Source organism: Berghia stephanieae, chromosome 4 (genome assembly GCF_034508935.2).
Source record: "Berghia stephanieae isolate SIO BIC M18660-M18661 chromosome 4, UCSD_Bste_1.3, whole genome shotgun sequence".
NCBI lineage: Eukaryota > Metazoa > Mollusca > Gastropoda > Nudibranchia > Aeolidiidae > Berghia > Berghia stephanieae.
The window spans coordinates 55,922,760-55,945,756 of record NC_088363.1 but is presented as its reverse complement, the minus strand read 5'-3'; the positions used below and the strand labels follow the sequence as shown (position 1 = coordinate 55,945,756).

Genomic DNA, 22,997 nt, shown 5'->3' with positions numbered 1-22,997 from the left:
CTAGCTGGTAGGGAAACAGTCAAATGTATAGTTAGTTTTGGAAGAAGATATTTTTTTAAACTTGTAAACCATCATTCTGTTATGCACTTTATTGTTTTTGTTTTACATATATATATATTTATATATATGACTTGTAAACATTTGAGTGTGTTCCTCTCAGTGGGGACCTGTGCTTGTGTCTGGATGAGACATTTAGGTGATCTCAAACTAAGTACACTGATGGTTGATTCTAACAATGATAATAATGATGATGATCATAGTAATATTTGTAGTTTTGGAATCCCTTTTGGCGAGATTTGACAAGATGCTAAGTTGATTGCTCCTAGAATCTACTTCTGTCTCCTATTGTACTTCTCTTTCTCTTAATTTTTATTGGGCACTTGTCAGATAGATCTAAAATCTTTTAATTATTTATATATAACCTTCCTTTTTCTGATGTTGCAAGCACAATATTTTTCTTAATTTATTTTCTTTTCTTATTTATTTATTGATTTATTTATTTATTTTTGTAATGAGCACAAAAAACAAATGTCACCACCAAGTTATTTCTTTCTATCTTTTTTTTTTTTTTTGGCTTAGATATCCTTGATATGGATGAGAAGGACTTTGATTTGACTATTCCTTCAGACTTGCTTCAGGCAGAAAACAAAGCAGGCAACATCATTCCGTTCTCGCCACTCACTGTAGCTGCTTTGGAAAAACTTGGGACTTATGAAGGAGGTAAGAGTTTCATATGTCCAATTTTAAAATAAAATTCATAAACTTTTACAAAATCCATAACATTCGTTCAGAACTAGATCGGCATGAACCATTTATAGATACAAATACATTCTGTGGTACCCCTTTAGACAAGTTCCAACCAGTTTCACCTAGTTTCATAAACGAATTGATAAAAAAAGCCCCCATTAAATCCTGCGACCTTGATCCCCTACCCGCACAGCTTTTGGCCAGCTCCATCGATACATTATTACCATCCATTACATCAATCATAAATACATCCATACTGACTGGCAAAGTTCCATCGTGCTTTAAAAGTGCCCTCGTCAAACCACTTCTGAAGAAACCATCACTGGACCACAATATATTAAACAATTATTGTCCTGTATCAAATTTACCTTTTTTGTCAAAACTTTTGGAGAAGGTAGTTCTTACACAATTAACATCTCATCTTAAGAACAACAGTTTGGAACAACCCTTTCAGTCAGCCTACAAACATCAACACAGTACTGAAACGGCGCTTCTTAAAATCTTTAATGACTTGTTATGTAATGCTGATGCTAACAATATCAATGTATTATGCCTTTTAGATCTTTCAGCTGCCTTTGACACCATTGACCATGACATTTTGTTAAGAAGACTAGAAAATACGTTCGGCATAAAAGGAATTGCCCTTAAATGGTTTACATCATATTTACTGGATTGATGGCAGACTGTCGTGGTGAATGGTGTTCAGTCAGAACAAGTTTTACTAAATTTTGGAGTGCCACAAGGCTCTGTTCTTGGCCCTGTCCTTTTTACTATATATATGCAGCCCCTTTCTAGTGTGATATCCAGATTCAATCCAGATGATACGCAAATATATGATTCAGCACCTCTTAGTAATTTACAGTTCTTAATACAACGAATTACGAGCTGTTTTAATGAGATTAAATCTTGGAAGTACCACAATAAGTTAAAATTAAATGATAGTAAAACTGAGATTTTAATGTGTGGAAGGCCGAGTATCCTTAAACAGGCAAATAAATCACCTATTACTCTCGGAAATAGCACAATAGAATTTTCAAATAAAGCAAAAAACCTTGGCGTCATCATTGACAAAGATCTTTCCATGACAAGCCATGTGAATAACACCATACAATCTATGTACATAGACTTGAAAAAAATAAGCAAAATTCGTAATTTAATACCGAAGCATATAACAGAACTTTTAATTAATTCCCTGGTTTTATCTAAATTGGACTATTGTAACTCCCTTTGGGCGAATTTAGCTAAAGACAAAATTAGCAAACTTCAGGTTGCTCAAAATAACGCAGCCAGGCTCATTGTACGCAATAACAAAAAATACCCGTCAGCAACTCTTCTTCTCTGTGAGTAACATTGGCTTCCTGTGGAGAGTTGCCTATAAGATTTGTACTGTTGTCTACAAATCCCTGAGCACGAACAGTCCCTCCTATATTAAAGACCTTCTAAACATATATGTCCCCAATAGAAACTTGAGGTCAAGCAATGACCAATCAATCCTTGTCAAACCTAAGCCATTGCGTAAAATAGGTGAACAGTCTTTTCAATTTTCGTCCCCCATTTTTGGAACTCTCTCCCATCACACGTGAGATGCTCGGATTCGTTGACAACGTTCAAATCTCGCTTAAAGTTTTATCTTTTTACGTCATAATGTTGCAATATTATTTTCATATTTTGTTGTTGTTAAATAGAATTCGTATCACGTTTCCTTCACACTTGTCTCACTGTAATATGTTTTGTTTTATATCACTGTAAAGCGCTTAGAGCCTGTGACAGCGGGGTAGAGCGCTATATAAATGCCATTTATTATTATTATTATTATTGTACATTTTACAAAGAGCAATGGACTTATGACTTAGTATAGTGTAGTATATTTAATAAGAAATTAAATATAAAGAAGATGAATAAATGAATGAAAGAACCTCACAAAAAGAAACAAGAAAAATTCCTTCAATATATGACAGTAGCATTAAAGTCGGATCTGTTTGCAGGATTAGTAGCAGGAGTCAGTATTGACAGATGGAAATTTCAAAACGTTTGGCATTTACAATAAACTTTATGTTACATAGACTCATTGTTGTTGACTTAGAAGAACAGGCCGATGCCATGACCTAGTAAGGGAAATTTCTAAAAATCCATGATTTATATTTATTATATAGAGAAATTTGTCTTTTATAAAAAATACGTGAAATGATTCAGACATCAGTCCCAGTACAGGGCTACAAAATGAGCAATAATAAGGGTTAAGTTTCATCATCAAAGAGTGGAAAAGCAAGGTGCTGAAAGTGGAACCTGACTTTCTTGTCCACGGTTTCTCTTGAGAGACTATATAAGATTGTTATGTGGTGGTGATATATGGATTTAGCATTGAAATATCAGTCATTTGGTTTGATTCATTTTTTTCTTTGTATTCGGTATTAAAGAAGAACTAACTCTTAGGGGCAGCGTGGCTCAGCTGTGCAGTCTTTGCTTCGTACTCGAAAGCTACCTAGTTCGAATACCTGGTGCGCTGTATGGCCTTGAGCAAGTTACCTCACCTCAGCTCAGTTTGCTGCGCTACACTGCAGCTGACACCTGGGTTATTCCAGCCTTCCCTTGGATAGACCCTAAAGACAAATTTCCCCTATGGGATTAATAATTATTTTTTATTTTATCCTTGCACTTTGTTTTTTTTAATGATTTAAAAAAGTGTTTTTCAGATTTAGCTCTTTAAGTGTCAACTTTTTAAAAATTTGAAAATGTATAGAGAGCTTCAGAACAAATAAGGATTAAATTTGATTTTTTAAATAAATGGATCACCTTAACTTGTTCTTATTCTTAATGAGTTTTATTTCCTTTTCCTTTTTTGTATCAACCCCCCCCCCCCCCCCCCCCCCCCCCCCCTCCACACATTCTTCTCCCAGACACTAATCCTGTTAGTGAGTATGTCAATGCTGTGATGGTGGCAATCCTTCACAGTCAATCAGATCCTGTCCCCTACAGCTTACTTGTCACTAAATGTTGGGTCACAGGTCACCCAGGAGTCAAGGAATATTTTGACTACTGGACAGGTAACAAGAAGAAGGTGAGTTTGTGGAAGATTTTTGATTTTTGCTTGCATAATGATTAAACAAAAACGACTGTACCAGCTTTAAAAAGGAAGGAAATGCATCCAACAACGGAAACTATAATATGTAATGGTAACACAGTACTTCATTCTGAAAAAAGAAGAGCACATCTCTACAAAGTGAGTTAAGGAAGTGGATTTGCAGATTTCAAGAATTTTAGGAATATCCTATTTGGGCTCCTTGCATTTCCAAACTTCATGTGTCGTACGGACATTCATTATCTTGATTGTCTTATTGGCTGAATTAGTGTTCAATATGACGACAGTCCTCGATTATATATCTTGAATCTTGATCTGTATTGCAACTGTTAGTTTCATTATTAATATTGATTGACCTTTTTTAAATGTTCACAACTTCTACTGTTTACATTTTAATTTAATATTTTTTCTTGTAATATTTAGAATTTTACTTTTATCCTTATATTTATTTCTCTATTTTATGGTAAGATAGGAAAAGCTTTACATTCATGCCAAAATTTCTAATCAAGAGATAAAAGAGCAAATTTTACTAAGGACTTTGAAAATGGTCTTTTTCATTTTGAGGAAACAAGGATATTTCCAAGATCAATGTCTGGGCGCTTATATGACATGAAAATGTTGTTTATGTTGTAACTTTTATCACGAACAAAAAATGCTGGTCTAAGCATATGATTTGCTCCTTATGTGGATTTAGGATATTGCTTGCAATGAAAATAATTGATTAAAATGTTTAAAACTGATTACTATTGAGCCTGTTTACCTGACTGATTAAAATCAAAATCCTTTCTCTCCTCATCCCCGGAAAAGAACGAAACAAACTTATCAATAAAAGAAAAAATAGCAAAACAATAAATACATACATAACACAATCGCACACTTGCATACCCATACACACATACATACATACATACATACATACATACATACATACATACATACATACATACATACATACATACATACATACATACATACATACATACATACATACATACATACATACATACATACATACATACATACACATATGTATTAAAATACGAGACACTATCAGTTTAAGGTTTTGATTATTTTTAGATTTGTAAAGAAATCCATTGCATTAATGTTTCAATTTTTCAATCACAGCCAATGCCAGAGGTAAATTTCAAAATCGTCACCCCGTATTCCTGCCACCTATTAAACTGGTTCATGAGTGATGATATGGATGATGACCTTGACACTGCAGTCCTGGAAGAATTCGAGGACATATCTGAGGAGGAAAAACTGTCCTCTTTAAAACAGGCCATCTTGTACATGGAACACTGTTTCTCTGATAGATTTGTAAGTCTATGATTTAATTATCTGCTTATGTCTTTGTATAGTCTGTTAATGTAGTTTGGTCTTAAAATAGCACTTGTTCAGGTCTTCTAAATTCCCAATGTAACGAATTTAAAAAAATGAAAAGTATCCTTTACTTTTTAAGTAAAGAAATTTCTCCAGTGTACTTTTTCCTTTTGGTAAATTACATTTACTCAATGGAAAGAGCATTTTGTTTGTACATAAACAAACCTGGTTTTAAATTCTCTTTCCAAACAGCAGTCGTTAAGTAGCTAGGTCTAAGTGTGATCTAGAGCAGACTGTTTGAGGTTAGATCTACACCTTATACAAAATAGAGAGCACTAGTTTCTATACATTTTTAACTCACACAATCCTAGCCTTCTATCTTTATGTGTTCTTTCACCCTAGAGATAGTTTTTTGTCTACTCAGTTGTTTAATCTAAATGATAATTGGCATGTTTTATTAGTTTTATTCAACTTCCACTATCATGTGAAAAAGTGAAAACATTAGCTTTAATAATATGCATTAAAATTGTCTCAGAAAAATGTAAATAATGATGGGGTATAAAAGTAACCGAGATTGTCGATGTTAGGATTGAGTGAGAAGGTTGCATATAAATTGCTCAATCATCCCTATATGGGTTTTAATGACTACTTTTGTATTTACATAAAGATGTAAGCCACCTGGATATTTAAGCTTCGATTCTTAGCAAGAAAGAAAACAAAAGAAAGAATTCCAAAAATAATGATATGTCCATTTTGAGTAAATTACTCAATCAAGTAATGCTTTTCTTTTTGATTTCTTCAGGCCCTTGGACAAAAAATGAAGAGAGTGGGACTTTTGAGGAAAATGATAACAAACATTTTTACAAATTATGTTAATGGGTTTAACATATCAAGGAATGAGGAAAAGATGGATGTTGATGTTGCTGATGATATTAACACTGAGATTGAGAACACACCATCTGACCACCATGACAGGAAAGGTCAAGAAAAAATTTCAGCTGCTGTTTTGTATGTCGCTAACAGCCATGTTGTAAAAGAAATGTTCCTCTCATCCTTTGAAGACAATTTGTCCTCTCCTTTGAAATCAAATGCCAATCAGAAATTGAAGCAATTAGTGACCGAATTGTTGTGTGATGTTTTAGCAGCCTGCAAGGATATAACATTGTCCCATTCTTGTACAGATGTCCTTGAATATTATTTGGAGAGAGCGTTAGAAAAATTGAAGATGAAAGGAAAAGACCTGACAGACTGCCTGACTGCCATACAAGCCATTTCTTGTCACGCCCAACTTCCTGCAATCAGCAAATGCATCTCCAGCTTTCTTCAGTTTCTGCCTTCTTACTTTGTTGATGGAAAGCTCACTGATGGAGAACTTGGCCAGCTTCTAAAAGGTCAAAAATCACTAGAGTTAACAACTTTTGGTGAGGTCTTTTTGGAACTACTTGACACATGGAAGAAGACACTAAGCCTTTATCATGTGACAGGTGTTGAGGACAAATCCCTCATTCTGAATATTTCTTCACATTTCATAGATAAGACTAAGTCACACAATATCCACTCAGATCGCCACTCCCATTTCCAGCAACATCCTTATCATGTGACCACGGTTAGTTTGAACACCTCAGGCCTAGGACAATTGTTTAATCTTCTTTTGGTGTGTTCCAACTTTGACTCATCCATCGTTAGAATCCTCCAATATTTGCCTCAATTAGGTGTCTGCTGTAGCCAGGATGTATTCAAGAAGCTCATCAAACACTTTACAATCCTGGGGAAAGAAAAACGAGCTATGGTGGAAGTTCTTATATCATCTCATGAATTATTCCACAAACTCGGAGGAGGCTACATCCTGAAACATGCCAAGACTGTATTCAATGAAAGACATTTTAGTCTTGTCAGAGCTTACCTAGAAAATGTTGAAGGTATGTCAGGGCACTTATTTTTTTCTTTTTTTTTTTTTTGTTGGTGTTTCTTAATGTGTATTAATGATATTGATGACCACGATCGCGAAATGTTCCCCAACTAGGGGAATCCCAATTTTATAGATTTTAAAAACTAGAGGCATTCCAATTCACATGAATGGTTTCGTCACATGGCAACATAAAACATATTTATTGGATAGTTTTACCCAATAATTATCTTGTGTCATTGGTTGGAGAGTGACCTTGGCCGAAAATCAACATGTTCAAATTGTTGTTGTTGTTGTTATGGATGTTTTTGATGTTATTACAACTACTATCATCATCATCATAAATTAATATTATTATTATTTTACTATTATTATTATTATTATTATTATTATTATTATTATTATTATTATTATTATTATTATTATTATTATTATTATTATTATTATCACCATTATTATTATTATCCATATAATGTTATTGCAAATCATTGCCTACATGGCAAAGTCATTTGCCTTTAGATTACTAAGTTGCAAGTTCAATTTTTAGTGGAGACACTTCGAGTCTTTATGGCTATATATATCCTATACAGTTTATATAGAGCATGTGTGAGCTGTCTTATTCAATAAAGCTTACCTTTACTGTCCCAATTATGCTGCAAATCCCCAGAAATTCTGTTAAATACAGGTTTTGCTGTATTGTTCAAAATTTTTCACGTTGACAGCAATATTGTCCAGTACTCACTGGATTCTAACACGCTCTCGTTAGAAGCCAAACAGCATGCTAGAATTAGATCGTGTCAAAATCCGATGCTAAGTGTTAACGACTTATTATATAGATCTAATTTTGATCACCCTGCTCCAGCATGCTGTGTAGCAGAGTGTGCTGGAATTTGACCTAATAGAATCCAGTGAAATGTCACATCCAGACAACCATCTTTGATCACATGGCCTGAGATGAATATTATTTTTGAAAGATTTCAATTTATTATATCCACCATTATTTTATTTTACAGGTGATGCAACAATCATTCAAACAATATGTGAGAATCTTTTATCAAGTCAGGATATTCTGTCCTGTGAAGATGACAATTTATGGGCATGTCTGTATAATCTCATTGACAGGCAGGATAGACCAGGTAGAGGCTCATGAATTGTATCAATCTCAGATCACCCTTCACCTTCTTTCTGTTTCATCTCTTTTCTCCCTTTATGTTTGTCTGTCTGTCTCTCTCTCTTTCTCTCCCCCCCCCCCCCCCCCCTTTAATAATTCTCTGTATTTACAAGTCAGTTGTCTTTGACACTAATCCATTCCTTTTGTGTTCTCACAACAAAACATCGAAAGTCCTTTTTGAGCTACAAATTCCATCGAGCCATATCTTTTCAGCGTTAATCTGGCAATAACAACGATTTTACCCTTTGGATAAGGGACTGATTTATCATGAAACATTGCCAAATCTAATAGACAAAACCATCCAATAATTACTGGATAGACGGAGAGTCAGAATACCCCCTCCCCCCATCCTTCCCTCTAATCTACTCAGATTCAAATCCAGTCTGTTTCCAAATAAGATGATTGCTCTCCCCAAGTTCCTTGCCCATTTGCTAACTTTAGACAATATAAAAGTGCCATTTTAAAAAGAAATTGTTGGGGAAGGGAAACTAATCTGATATATTTTAGATTTTTAGTCATGGTTAACTAAATTGAGCCTTATTGTTTTACTCACATCCTTCAATTTACATAGTCATTGATCTATTATATCGAAGAAAGATATTGAAATATTTTTTCACAAAAAAAAAAAAAAAAAAAAGAAATGATTTGTTTTACCTCTTCTCTGACCTCCATATAATTTTATTCCTAATGATTTAATTTTGATATTTTATTCCATGCAGATAACTTTCTCCAAGACCTGTTTCTTACTGTGAAGTCATTCATCCCAAATAACAGATCATCCACAAGCTTCCACCATTTTTCTATCCTCAATGCCATCTGTACGCATCAACATAAAAGTCTTCATAGAAGCAACAGCAGCAAAACTGAGGTTGATTTCCTAGAACTTGTTCTGAAATTCATCACCCACCTCTTAAAGAGGACTGACAGAAACTTTGACCTTGAAGACAAACTTATTGACCTGGCTAAGGTCAGTCTTCAACGAGGTGCATTACTGTCGCGTAACTTTTTGGCCTTTGCCTGGGCTGGATTTGTCAAGAGTTTACTGAAGCATCTCTACAAAAAACCTGCATCCTTGGACTTGCTGGCTAAACTGATGCATATGATATTTGGAGGAGAAGGAGAAAAGGTTATTGATTGTGGAGGAATAGATCCATTAATGACTTTTCAGATGTGTGTCAATCATACAGCATTCCTGCCAACATTAATGTCAGCCACCGACATCTCAGCTAAAGACTCATTGGTCAATCTGCTACACACATTGTTTACTTTGCAGCCATCATGTGTTACCAAGGAACTCCTTACCCCTCTAGCCGGAACATATTCTGCCACCCTGTCTTTAACAGACCAGCGTCTATTGTCCCTGATGAATGCTTGTCTTTTGGCAGACAAAGATGGTGGAAAGAATAATCAACTTCCTGTATTGTGGGGTAAGGCCTACCTCGACCAAATAGCAAATTCAAAGTCTCTTGGTAATGGTGGAAGTGGTGGTAAGGCTAAAATATCAATGGATGTAGTGCTTGGAGAAATTGACCCACAGAAAATGGAGGAAACTATTCTACACTTTGCTCAGAGGAGGAAGATCAAAGAATTTGACGTTCAAGATGCCAATGAGTTGATGTCCAAACCTGACTGCTTCGACCCATCTTATTTGCTAAGAGTTTTTCTGCAAATTCTTTCCCCTGAAAAAATAGTGCAAGTTCGGGGATTTTCAGAGAAAAACTGCCTTGGTTTCCTGTTAGTCTGTCTGTCAAGCAAACATCACCAGTGCCGTTTGATGGCGTACAAATGTCTGAATGATTTCTATGCTCATCTGGAAAATACTCCCAGCCCAGCCAGGCATGAGTTTGCTTTCATCTTGGACATCCTCAATGCTAGTCGTGACAAACATGGGCAACGGATTCACTATGTGATGGCTCTGTATTTGAGTCGTGCTGTCAAGTTGGTGTTGGATCCTGCAGACCATCTGTATCTACGCGTTATAAAATTTCTCTGCCATGAGTCACAGATCGATCTCAATTCCGTGCCAGAGTTTTACAAATTTTTCTTCTCCTCGGGTACTCGTCATTTTAAGGAGCGCACATGGATGTTGACTCTGCTACGAGATGGACTTCGTGATAATGATGACTACCAGATGTACCGTAAATGTTTTGTCTTTAAACATCTCATGTCTTTTCACTCATCCTTCATGAGTGATAAAACATCCAAAGTCATTGTTCTGGAGCTTATAAGGAATGCATGTCGTCAAGCACATGCTGTACATGATTTAATGAAGGACCATGGACTGATCCCATGGCTCACTTGTGTGGTTAGTGGCTTGGGGAAAGGGATTGACCAGGTGGAGATTGTTTCTGAAATCATTGACATGCTGTGTAAAAGTTTAGGAGTGAAGAATCAGGTCGAGGCTGTTGACAGGCAAGGGGTCAAAGGTCATTCACCAATGCAACTTGATTCGGTAGAAAGTCTAGAGATGGAAAAGGAAATCCATAAACAGAATTTGAGTAAAGAAAAGGGGAAGGAAATTATGGATAAAAAGAATACGAAGGAGGTTGGACATGCAGGTTTGAAAAAGATTCCAAATTCAACTTTGGTCAGTTTGGATTTGTTGGTGAAAACTTTCAATTCATTTGTTTGTCGACGTCGTAGTTTATCAAGATGTGTATGATTGGAGAGAGAGAGAGAGAGAGAGAGAGAGAGAGAGAGAGAGAGAGAGAGAGAGAGAGAGAGAGAGAGAGAGAGAGTGCATGTGTGTTTGTGATTGACTATCTATTATAATTAAACTTAGCAAAAATGAATAACACTGACTATGCTTATACTTTAACATGCTAGTTTAAAAAGCCCTGACTGTAATTACCTAAACTTTATCATGCTAGTTTCCTAATAAAGCACTGTCTGTAATATGTTATTGTTTGTATCGTGATTCATTGCAAATAGCAGTTATTTTTTATTGGTCTTGTGAATTTCCATATTTTCATTTTTAAAAGAAAAAGAAAATTATAGGAACATAAGTCAAATGCACTCGTATTCTTTCCCACACCCGACAGGCAGATTTCCTTTTAATGTCTGCCAACCGGCTTCTGTACCCAGATGGGTCTTTTGACCTCCCATGGTGGACAGGGAGGTCACTGTTGTATCTTATATCCTCTTTTATTTCCCCTTTATTTCCTTTCCTGTTTGCTTTCTGTCTTTATCTTGGAAATGGATTGCTTTGGATTTTTTTTTTTTTTGACTCAAAAACACTAAAATACCAATCTGCAAATTCAAACATTTCCAAGCATTCATTTGCACCCCGCGCCATCAAAGACTGGAATGCTCTTCCCAAATTATGTGTGAATACAATAGATTTAGACACCTTCAAGCGTAGATTATCAAACTACAGTCGACTCCGCTTAATCGCACACCATCAGGAGTTGGCTTAATGTGTCGATTAAGCAGAGTATACGATTAAGCGGAGAAGCTAATAATAGCATCTAAGCTTCAGCTACATGTGCAATTTATGTAGGACCTTCCATTCTGTGTTTTCTACGGGCATTGGACTGTCATATTCAAGACATAGTCTCATTAGAATGTCTGTTTGTTAAATTTTATTTGTTTGTTTTTTCTGTGATTTTTTTATTTTTATTTTATTTTTCATGTTTTCTACGGGCCTGGGACTGTCATATTCAAGACATATTAGAATGTCTGTTTGTTAAATTTTATTTGTTTGTTTTTTCTGTGATTTTTTTTTTTTTAATTTTATTTTTCAGGTTTTACCGACAACAAAATGTGACATTATTGTTTGTAAGAACATTAATCGTGAAACTTTGATTGCTTTCTATTCTGTGCAAACTGTTTATAAACTTGTCTCCAATCCCACCAATGTAGATCATCTGTCAAGCGTTCTTAGATTTAGCGGCGTTGTTTGTCCACCATGTCTTGTCAAGTTTTTCAGTGTTTGTCAGCGGGTGGTTGGATGGGAGCATCACCCTTGAATCATATACCTATGATGTTCGCATGGGTGTACGATCCGATAGTGATGTCGTTTCTTCTTCTCTTTACTAGCCTATCCTGCTTCTTTGGTTTGTGATTGTATTTTTGACAGGGGATATTTTTTTTTCTGTAAATCTTCTGCCTGTTTGTTCTTGGTTATTTATAATTTAGCTTATGATATCTTTAGATTATGATTTTGATTTACATTTGTACTATTTTTGTTAGATTGCTTGTTTTTTTGTTTCAGCGGTCTCTCATATAACCTCAATTGTGTTGGAAGAGACCTAAAGCAACAAACAAACAAACAAAACAAAAATCTCTCATATAACCTCAATTGTGTTGGAAGAGACCTAAATTAAAGCAACAAACAAACAAACAAAATCAGTGTTTGTCAGGGGTGGTTGTCACATTCCGATGACTCATCCTCATCTTCATTATCCGGGCGTTGTCTTTTGTGATCTGAACAGAGTCCAGTAGCTCGTGAGATGAGATGTCACTGATGGGGATATTTTGTCCATTGTAAAGAATTGATCGAACGCTTCAGCCGAATATTTGTGTGGAATGGGAACATCGTCGTTGATTTCATATGGTTGTTGATTGTCACTGCAATCGAGGTGTAGCTATTATAAAGAACAAATTCTGTTTTTTGGGAATGTGTAGCTTATAAGCCGAGTGCGCAATTAACCGATGTGCGATTAAGCGGAGTGAACTGTATTTCGGCCTAAACATCAACAATGGCTGCCATTGGGTGGGGTTCCTGGCCTCCCATAGTGGGCAGGGTGGTACTCACTGTTTTTTCTATTCTATTCTATATGTTTTCCAATTTGCTTTCTGTCTTTGTCTTTGATTGAGATTACTTGGTTTTGTCCTGACCCTGGCGGATATCCTGGCTGAGAGGGAAACAGTCAAATATATAGTTAGTTTTAGGAGGTGATATTTTTTTCCTTGTAATCATCTGTCTGTTATGCACTGCACTATGTTTTGTTTACATATTATTCATGATTGGTAAACATTCGAGTGTATTCCTCTTAGTAGGCGGGTGGTTGGATGGGAGCATCACCCTTGAATCATATACCTATGATGTTCGCATGGGTGTACGATCCGATAGTGATGTCGTTTCTTCTTCTCTTTACTAGCCTATCCTGCTTCTTTGGTTTGTGATTGTATTTTTGACAGGGGATATTTTTTTTCTCTGTAAATCTTCTGCCTGTTTGTTCTTGGTTATTTATAATTTAGCTTATGATATCTTTAGGTTATGATTTTGATTTACATTTGTAATATTTTTGTTGGATTGCTTGTTTTTTTGTTTCAGCGGTCTCTCATATAACCTCAATTGTGTTGGAAGAGACCTAAAGCAACAACAAACAAACAATCCTCTTAGTAGGAACAGGTGCTTGTGTCTGGATGAGACTTTTCGGTGCTCTCAAACTAAGTACTTTGATAGTGTGCTCTTGAAATCTACACACATCTGTTTCCTAATTGAACCAATTTCCCTTTGTCTTACCTTTTCTTGGGTGCTTTAATTGGAACTCTAGAACTTATTACTATCCCATTTTCTTCCTATTTACTGGTGCTGATGTGACTTAATGTGTTGCAAGCGCCTTAAAAACAAACAAAACAAGGGCTGCCACATTCAGCAAATCCCTCTGCCCTTGACTACAAATACTCAGAATTGAGTCAACTTTGACTAACATTCAGATTCAAATTCAGAAAAACCCTTAAATGTACAGTAAAAATATTTGGGAGCTAATATATATTTCATTGTTGTGTGCTTTTGTAGATTTTGTTTGGAATATTATCTTGTAAACATTTGAGTGTCCTCCGATTGGTGGAACATGTGCTTATGCCCGCATTTGACTATTAAGAGGATCTCAAATAGTAACTGACAGTTACATCTTTTCCCTATTTGAATTAGTCCCCTTTGTCTTACCTTTTCTTGGGTGTTTTTAATGATAGTTAATGTTGATTTTTTTTACCATCCCATTTTTTTCCTTATTATTTTTACTAGCGCTGATTTGACCTTAATGTGTCGCAAGCACCGTAACATCTTTAAAAAAAAAAAAGAAAAAAAAGAATACGAGCCGCATCATAACAAAAAGCCTTTTAACTTTGGCCAGAAATATTGAAAGATCTCAGGATTACGTTCGAGTATAATCTTGATAAAGCCAATACTGTCGAACCAGAAACATTGGTTGAAGCCATCTGAGCCTCTTAGAATTTTTGTCTGGCACTGACTTGATGAGGATTCTATCGCCGACGTTCGACCAGTGATTCCACCAAACTTGTCCCTCGAATACGGAAAAATGCTGGAATGAGATCCTTTTCTCATTTCGGACCCTCTGTTTGGAACGCCTTACCACAGAGCATTCGTGGAAAAGAATCTTTGTCTATTTTTAAACGTTCGCTTAAAACATATGTTTCGTTTTTAGTTGATGGTATGAGAAGCAAGATAGGTCTGGTTTTTGTTGTGTGTGTGTGTGTGTGTGTGTGTGTGTGTATGTGTATGTGTGTGTGTGTGTGTGTGTGAATGAGTATGTTTCAGCCAAAGTAATTTGTAATTTAAGCCTTAGAGTCTGGTGTCACGGAGTTATAGCGCTATCTTTTCAGCATTATTATTATTATTATTATTATTATTATTATTATTATTATTATTATTATTATTATTAGGCTAAGGCTATTGGTCAGTACTGACTCCCAGGCGCTAGCACATGCGGGTCAGTACTGACGAACAGACGCCAGTGCCTGGAGGTCAGTACTGACCAATAACCTGGTGTCTATTGGTCAGTATTGAACAACAGGTGCCACCGCCCACAGACAACCTCTATTCGGTCTGTGCCACTGCCCACCCCATTGATCAGCACTGACGAACATCGGACCTGTTCGTCAGTGCAAAGACCTCTTCGCACTTATTCGTCACTTCCTAAAGTATACCATTAAAAAAACAAAACAATTAAAATCCCAGGCTCTCAGGCCAACTTATCCGATGGCACACAGTAACACTTGGTCACTTAGATAAGTTTGATTTCTAACGCGTTAGATGCCGTTGGGGCAACGATATGACTCGTTATTTCAAGCCACCATAAGATTCTTTTTTATTTTATGTTGTCCATTCTATTTCTTTGGGTTTTTGTTGTTGTTTTTTTTTTTTTTTTTTTTTGTGTTTTCATTGTTTTTTCTCCCGTATATTTTCGTTATAGCTTAATTTAAAGAAAAATAGAGGAAAATGTGTTATATAATATTTCCTGTTACGATTCTTTTATAATACTTTGTCCATTCTATTGATGAGGATTTTTTAATTATTTTTTTTTTTGTCATGCAAAATAATAATAATAACAATAACAATAATAATAATAATAATAATGATAATAAATAACGGAAAGGAGGAGAAACTTGATAACGATTAGATTATTCTATTTTTGGGCAGCGTGGCTCAGCGGTACGGTCTTTGCTTCGTACCAGAAAGGTACCGAGTTCGATCAACCGCCACCGCTGCCCTGTGTGACCTTGAGCTAGTCACCTCGCCCTAGCTCGACTTGTGGCGCTGAACTGCGGCTGATGCCTAGGTTATTCCAGCCTTCCCTTGGTATAGACCCTAGATACAAATTTTCCATGAATAAAGGGAATTCTATTTTATTTATTTATTATTATTATAAGAATATACTGAAAATAACTGAACTTGTGAACGCAGTTTTAAAGTACGGCTTCTTAAATCGTAACACCGACTATAAGACGTGGGTGGGAGATAAAAGACATATTAGTGGTGGTAGTAGTAGTAGTAGTAGTAGTAGTAGTAGTAGTAGTAGTAGCAGTAGCAGTAGTGGTAGTAGTAGTGGCAGTAGTAGAAGTAGTTAGTAGTAGAAAGCTGGAGTGAAACTGGAGGGGGCGAGGTGAAAAAGTCACGGCGGAGGTGGGGCGGGGGGTGTTGGATGAGCGAAAGTCGAATCTTCGCGAAGGAAATACGAACGGTCGGATGGCGATGTGATAGTAAAAAGGAATATAGATAGAATGCGCTTGGCCAAGGAGTTCACAACATTGCCATCCGGAAGTATAACGGTAGTAGTAGAAGTAGTAGTAGTAGTAGTAGTGGTGGTGGTAGAAGTAGTAGTAGTAGTAGTATTAGTAGCAGCAGCAGTAGCTGTAGTGGCAGCAGTGGTTATGAATATGGGTGACGTTGACATCGAAAAGGCTCAAAGATAGTATTGACTAAGAGGTGGTTGCACAGCGGGATACGAAATGGAGGTTAGTCGTGGTCAATCCTGGTGTTGAGTCCGCGTGGAGTCAGCTTTCCCAACGACTTGATCAGGTGAGTTTCCCTACGTCGGCGGGTGGGTGTCCGAATGGCAAAAACTAAACACACACACACACACGCTGTACATCGCAGTAGTCCGGCAGATTGAAGTGTCTGCACAGTTCGATATGACGCGCAAGTGCTGCACGAATCTGTCACCCAGCCTCTTTCCGGTCTCACCAACGTAAGCAATCCCACAGAGAGCACGTAATCGCATAGTTATCTATCTATATTCTACTTTACTATCACATCGCCAGCCATCCGACCGTTCGTATTTCCTTCGCGAAGATTCGACCTTCGTTCATTCAACACCCCCCGGTGTATGGGGTGAATTTTTAATTCAGAAAAGCAATTTTTATTCTCTATTGTCTTCTGGCACTTTTCTATTCACTTCATATCTTGTTGTTACCAACATAAGTGCCTGCTCCACTCACTTTTCTGAATTAAAAATTCACCCCATACACCGGAGCATACTCAATGTCTCAATCGTTTCTATGTTATATGTTTGTGTTGAGAATATTGGCTATTAGGCTTAACTGCTGGTCAAAATTATTCGCGATGGTGGTGTACGAACGAATCGGCGGTCTCAAGAAGTGGGTGAGAGAGGGATCTAGTAATGACTTTGAGTTTGAAACGAATATTTTGTGTTCGTGGATAGCTCAAACGGTAGAGCCACGCTCTCACCTGCCAGGCGGAGTTGTCGTACCAATAAGGTCGCAGGTTCAAACCCCACCACCGCCGCGAAAAATTTTTATTCTCTATTGTCTTCTGGCACTTTTCTATTCACTTCATATCTTGTTGGATGAACCGAAATATAGGGCTTCCAGTTTGGCGTATCAACACCAAATTTGGTCTTTTTCTCAGGATTGGACAATTTCACTTGTTTAATTAATTGATCTCACGTAAACCGACAAAAAAATTTAGTGAAAACAAGGGCTTCCCTGCGACTAGTACATACTAGTATGGGACAGGAAATGCTGATTTATTTGTCGTAGAGCAAGTTATTTTTAAAAATGGCATTTTTCCATAATTTTGGTACCGTCAACGCCCGTGGCCAGGTCAGAACTGACCAATTGGCATCAGTACTAGTAATAGTATTAGTCAGTACTGACCCCCAGACGCCGGTGCCTGTTCGTCAGTACTGACCCGCAGGTGCCAGCGCCTGGGGGTCAGTACTGACGAATAGCCACTCCGTTATTATTATGCGGATGGTTGGATGGGAGCATCACCCTTGAATCATATACCTATGATGTTCGCATGGGTGTACGATCCGATAGTGATGTCGTTTCTTCTTCTCTTTACTAGCCTATCCTGCTTCTTTGGTTTGTGATTGTATTTTTGACAGGGGATATTTTTTTTTCTGTAAATCTTCTGCCTGTTTGTTCTTGGTTATTTATAATTTAGCTTATGATATCTTTAGGTTATGATTTTGATTTACATTTGTACTATTTTTGTTAGATTGCTTGTTTTTTTGTTTCAGCGGTCTCTCATATAACCTCAATTGTGTTGGAAGAGACCTAAAGCAACAAACAAACAAACAAACAAACAAACATATTCACATCTGTTGACGGGGTTGTCAGTTGCTGCGTTTGTAACAGGTCATGTTTTTGATGTTTTGTTGACAACCGAGCACACATTTAGTGAGATAGGGGTTTTGACGTGAGTCTGGTCTTCCGTTGCGGGTTGAGAATTATTGGGGCAGTGTTCGGAGGCATTACTGTTTGTTCTCGATCTGTTTCTTCGACATTCCGAAGTGTTGTGATTGTTCATATTGCAACGTTCACAATATGTTGAAGGGCACTGCTTATGGTAAGCTGTGCAGGTTGGTGGGCGAGATTGGGCGATACCCGTAGGCGTTAGTAGTGGTAGGTGGATGGTGGACTAGTGATAAGGTTGGATCGACGTGGATTGTCCGTCATGCAGTCGGCGTAGGTTTTGATGTCCTGCAGGGTCTGGACTCCTTGCTCCTCGATGACGCGCCTTGTTTCAGTCGGTATGGAATCGCGCATTTGCTCTGCCATGCACAGTTCAAATAAACCGTCATACGTCTCAGGTAGGATCCGACAATCTTAGCCATTTCTCAAGGCTGATCTGAAGTCTGTCAGCCAGCTGCTGGTACATTTCATTGTTTCCTCTCCTAGGCGTTCTAAACCTCTTCCCATATGACTTGGCATTTATTTCATTGTGGCGACACGATAACCTGAGCAGGACAGTCCTACAGGGCACAGTCGAAGGCCAGCGCAGAAGAGGGCGCCAAGGGAAGATTTGGCTGGACACTATAAAAGAATGGACAAAGATGTCGGTTCCGGAGCTGCTACAAGTAGGCGTGGAGGAAGACTGTAACTTCTGCTTCACGCAAGTCCCCGCGACGACCATCCGGTCATGGGATCGAGTGAGTGAGGGAGTAGAGAAGTAAGGCGGCTTTCAACTCGGCGAAGTTGTTTTTTTTTGGTCCTGGTGGCAGGTTTTGAAAAAGCAGGTATGCCTCTCCAGTATGTTGCATCGAGAGTTTTATGGCATATTTCTCCTTATCCAATTAATAAGCTTGTACTAGTTCACAGAAGCGATCGATAGGTCGATGGTTTCGTCTTGTGGCTGGAAGTTTTGCATGGGAAAAGCCATTGTGGTGTCCGTCCGGATAATTGTCGACTGACGAAATGGAGAACATAGAAACAATTGTATCAGCAAAAAAAAAAAAAAAAAAAAGAAATAAAACGTGAGTGACCTTATTTATTTTGATATGCTCTAACCAACATTAGCGAGCACTCTCGTATCTACAAGTACATACCAACACTCATATTATAATTATATATATATATATATATATATATATATATATATATATATATATATATAATATATATATATATATATGAAATTGCAATAATCAAATAATGTGGCTTTGTGTTGCTCCCAATTAATGTGAATAATTAATTACTTGATTAAAATGATGCTTTCTGGGGGCTCAAAGAAATAATTAATATTCCACCCACTATTTTAATACATGTGTAAAGGGTCCCGTTTAAATTTTATAAAATCCAAAGATAATTAATGAATATCACACCACTGCATAGGATAAAAACACGACTGTTCTTTTAAGATATATTTTTGTGGAGAGAATGTCTTGTTGTAAGTTGCAGGTTTTATAAGGCTAGCTTGTCCTGTTCATTCCCATATGCTTCTTTGTTTTGAAGATATGGTGGTGGGGCGTGTCTTCCAGATGTTACACTTAATTTTATATTGTCCGGTATTGGCGGAGTTTGAACGATTTCTCATATTATAGGTGTGAAGTTCACGTCTTTGTCACCAGCGGATTAATTGCGTGTCAACTGGAAAATGCCATAATTTCCACTTGTGGCAATGATGATGATGTTATGTTGAACAGAAAGAAAGAGAGAGAGAGAGAGAGAGAGAGAGAGAGAGAGAGAGAGAGAGAGAGAGAGAGAGAGAGAGAGAGAGAGTATTTTATTTCATGTATTAAAAAACTTAGAAAGTCTCGATTCATACCAACGCAAACAATTGCGTCGCGTAATCGTATTAACCAGAGACGATTACAAATACTGATCTCTATGAAAAAAACGGTACAACGCCTGAGTACAATAATAAAAGAACAGTGATGGAGGCTATTTGGTCACGTCTTACGTCGAGAAGATAACATCCCAGCCCAAACTGCAATGACAGAATATTTCCTTCATGGCAACAAATATGTAGGGAGCCCACCAACATCAATAGTAACTACCCCGAACCAGGATCTCTCTACATATCAGAAATTTCTAGATTCAGATGAGGTCGAATTAATCCCTGAAGAACTAAGAAATACTGCAGTGCCCTCTGTACTAAAGTCACAACAAGATCTTGACAGCCTCAAAACTCAGGCCCAGGACCGTGACCAATGGAAACAATTAACAATATGGATGGAGAGAGCAGCTGTACTCATCGACCATGACTGAATCACACAATTCTCAGCAAGCGTCATTCAGACTGCGAACCTTACTACTACTACTACTACTACTACTACTACTACTACTACTACTACTACTACTACTACTACTATTAAATTTAGAGTCGATCTCTTTTCGTTAGGGACGCAATTGTCCAGTTCCTGATTGGTAAAATTAACAAAACAAAGCCCCAAATATAATTTTGTTTATAATTTCACTTTATTGTCGCTGGCCAAGCCCGAAATAACGTTTAATGCCATTTTTTGTATCCTCTTTCTTTATGTCAACAATGGGTATATTTTCATTTTCCTTTTCCGTTGCCCAAGATTGAACTGTTCCTGATCCAAAAAGTTGGTAAAAGACGAGGCAAAACATTTGCACTCCTACGGGAATGTAAAATACGAAGTACCAGTCTTCTCTTGTATTCTGTGGACACGTTCAACACAAAATGAAGTAAAAATAAGGATATACTATCACAACTACTGCAACCAATTTATTTTATAACATTAATATATATATATATATATATATATATATATATATATATATATATATATATATATATATATATATATATACACCTTTTCTGTCATCATCACCACCACCATGCCCACAACCACCATCACATCATCATCATCATCATCATCACCACCACCACTACAACTATCATAAACACATCATTCCCACTAATATAACCACCACCATGTCAACACCACTACCACTACGACTAAAACCACCACTACCATCACATCCTCTTCACTAACACGACTGCTACATCAAGAAGCACCACCACATCCCCATTACTATCAACAAGCACCACTACCACATCATCATTACGACTACCGCAGTAACAACCACTATCACATCATGACATTATTAGTACAAATACGAGCACCACCACATCAACACTACCACTACTGTTACAGCCACCTTCACCACATCATCACTACCAATTCTACTATAACGACCGCCACCACATCGTCACCACCAGTGCTGCTACAACAACCATTATCATATCACCACCTACAACTACAACCACATCATCACCACTACAACTACGATAACAACCACCTCCACCACATCATCTTTGCACTATTACTACAATCATCATCACCACCACCACATCACTATTATCACTATCACACTACCACCACCTCCCCTACATCGTCATCATCACCACCATTGCTGCTAAAACAACAATTTTCAAATCATTACCCTTCTACAATCATTGCCACCACATCATCATCACTAAAATAAGGACAACAACCACCACCACCACCACATTATCATCTTTACTAATACTACACACACACCACCACATCATCATCACTATCACAACTACTACAACCACCGCCACCAAATCATCATCACTACCACTACTAGTACAACCTTCTCTTTACCTGCGCTCTGGTATGGCATGTGCCTGCAGTCAGTGAAGCGAGTAGTCTATTTGGTCTGATCAATAATGGCATAGCCAAGTGACAACTAAATGTTAAACTATATCACTACATATATAATGAAAACCACTCACACATGACTTACATAATCATAGACACCAAACCATATAAATCTTTCTCAGGTAGACAACAAAGTCAACTCACATTTATGACTACATTATCTTTTAAATCAAATTGCTGGAATGCTACAACAGACAATCAGACATTGTAGTATTATAATTATCACACTAGTATAAGTACAAACATGTACTTACATTGCCTATAAGTAACAGGTCAAAAATTGTGAACAAGTGTTGGTGGTATCAAAATCCACTGAAAATACCAGCAAATGAGATGCCAAGGCTATCGTCGGTGATGAATGTAGACCAGTTACGCAATGTAATCAATGTCGTAATTATTTCCTGGACTTCCCACTGACCATGGAACACTCAATGGCGTGGCATGCCTATACTATATTACAAGGTGGTACCAGAATCAGAAGAAAATGACTTAAAACATGCTATATTTGCAATTACAAGAGAAAGAAAAACATTTTAAGAAAAGACTTACTCAAATGAGCAAGAGGTGGTATATGCCATTTCTCAGTTTTATGTTTTTATAAATGCTGTAATCCATTTTTATAAGATGGAGCGGTGCCAGGCACCAAATCAACCAATATAGCCACGCCCTTGGAACACTTTACTACACCAATTCTAGAGTTTTCTCACAAGTTCCCACGAATATGGTAAAGGAGTGAAGAACTTATGCTGTATTGTATGAATGTCATATATAAGTGATAGTGCTATTATTAATTGTAGTACAGGAACGTACTTTTATACAATCTTCAAGTAGCCCTACAATAGTTCTTATATACACATCTGTTACTGATTAAAGGAACATGAAATGAATGGGTTTGTTTCATTCGCGTCTCTGTTGATTGACGTGGGAAGGTTTTATTCACCAGCTGCACTACTTGTACATTATGAATATTGAGAATAATATCTGAATATCTTTTAATTTCTCTGGGTGGGGTTCCTGGCCGGCCTCCCATAGTGGGCAGGGTGGCACTTAGTGTGTCTTCTATCCCCTTATATCTGTTTTCCAATTTGCTTTCTGCCTTCGTCTTGGAATGAGATTACT

General features: G+C 37.1%; 2 protein-coding genes across 2 annotated transcripts in view; one reads left to right on the top strand and one right to left on the bottom strand.

Moving 5' to 3' along the window:
- Positions 1-11,123, top strand: part of LOC144970865 (nucleolar pre-ribosomal-associated protein 1-like) — a 29,924-nt gene extending 18,801 nt beyond the window's left edge. The window contains exons 16-21 of the mRNA XM_078910972.1: positions 580-720; positions 3,645-3,805; positions 4,952-5,146; positions 5,952-7,068; positions 8,069-8,191; positions 8,946-11,123. Of these exons, the coding sequence (XP_078767098.1) occupies positions 580-720; positions 3,645-3,805; positions 4,952-5,146; positions 5,952-7,068; positions 8,069-8,191; positions 8,946-10,888 (3,680 nt within the window). The 3' untranslated portion in view covers positions 10,889-11,123. The remainder of the gene's footprint in view (positions 1-579; positions 721-3,644; positions 3,806-4,951; positions 5,147-5,951; positions 7,069-8,068; positions 8,192-8,945) is intronic.
- A 9,511-nt stretch (positions 11,124-20,634) lies between these two features.
- Positions 20,635-22,997, bottom strand: part of LOC144971804 (putative inorganic phosphate cotransporter) — a 33,755-nt gene continuing 31,392 nt past the window's right edge. The window contains exon 12 of the mRNA XM_078912881.1: positions 20,635-20,847. The gene's annotated coding sequence lies outside the window, so the exon portion shown is untranslated. The remainder of the gene's footprint in view (positions 20,848-22,997) is intronic.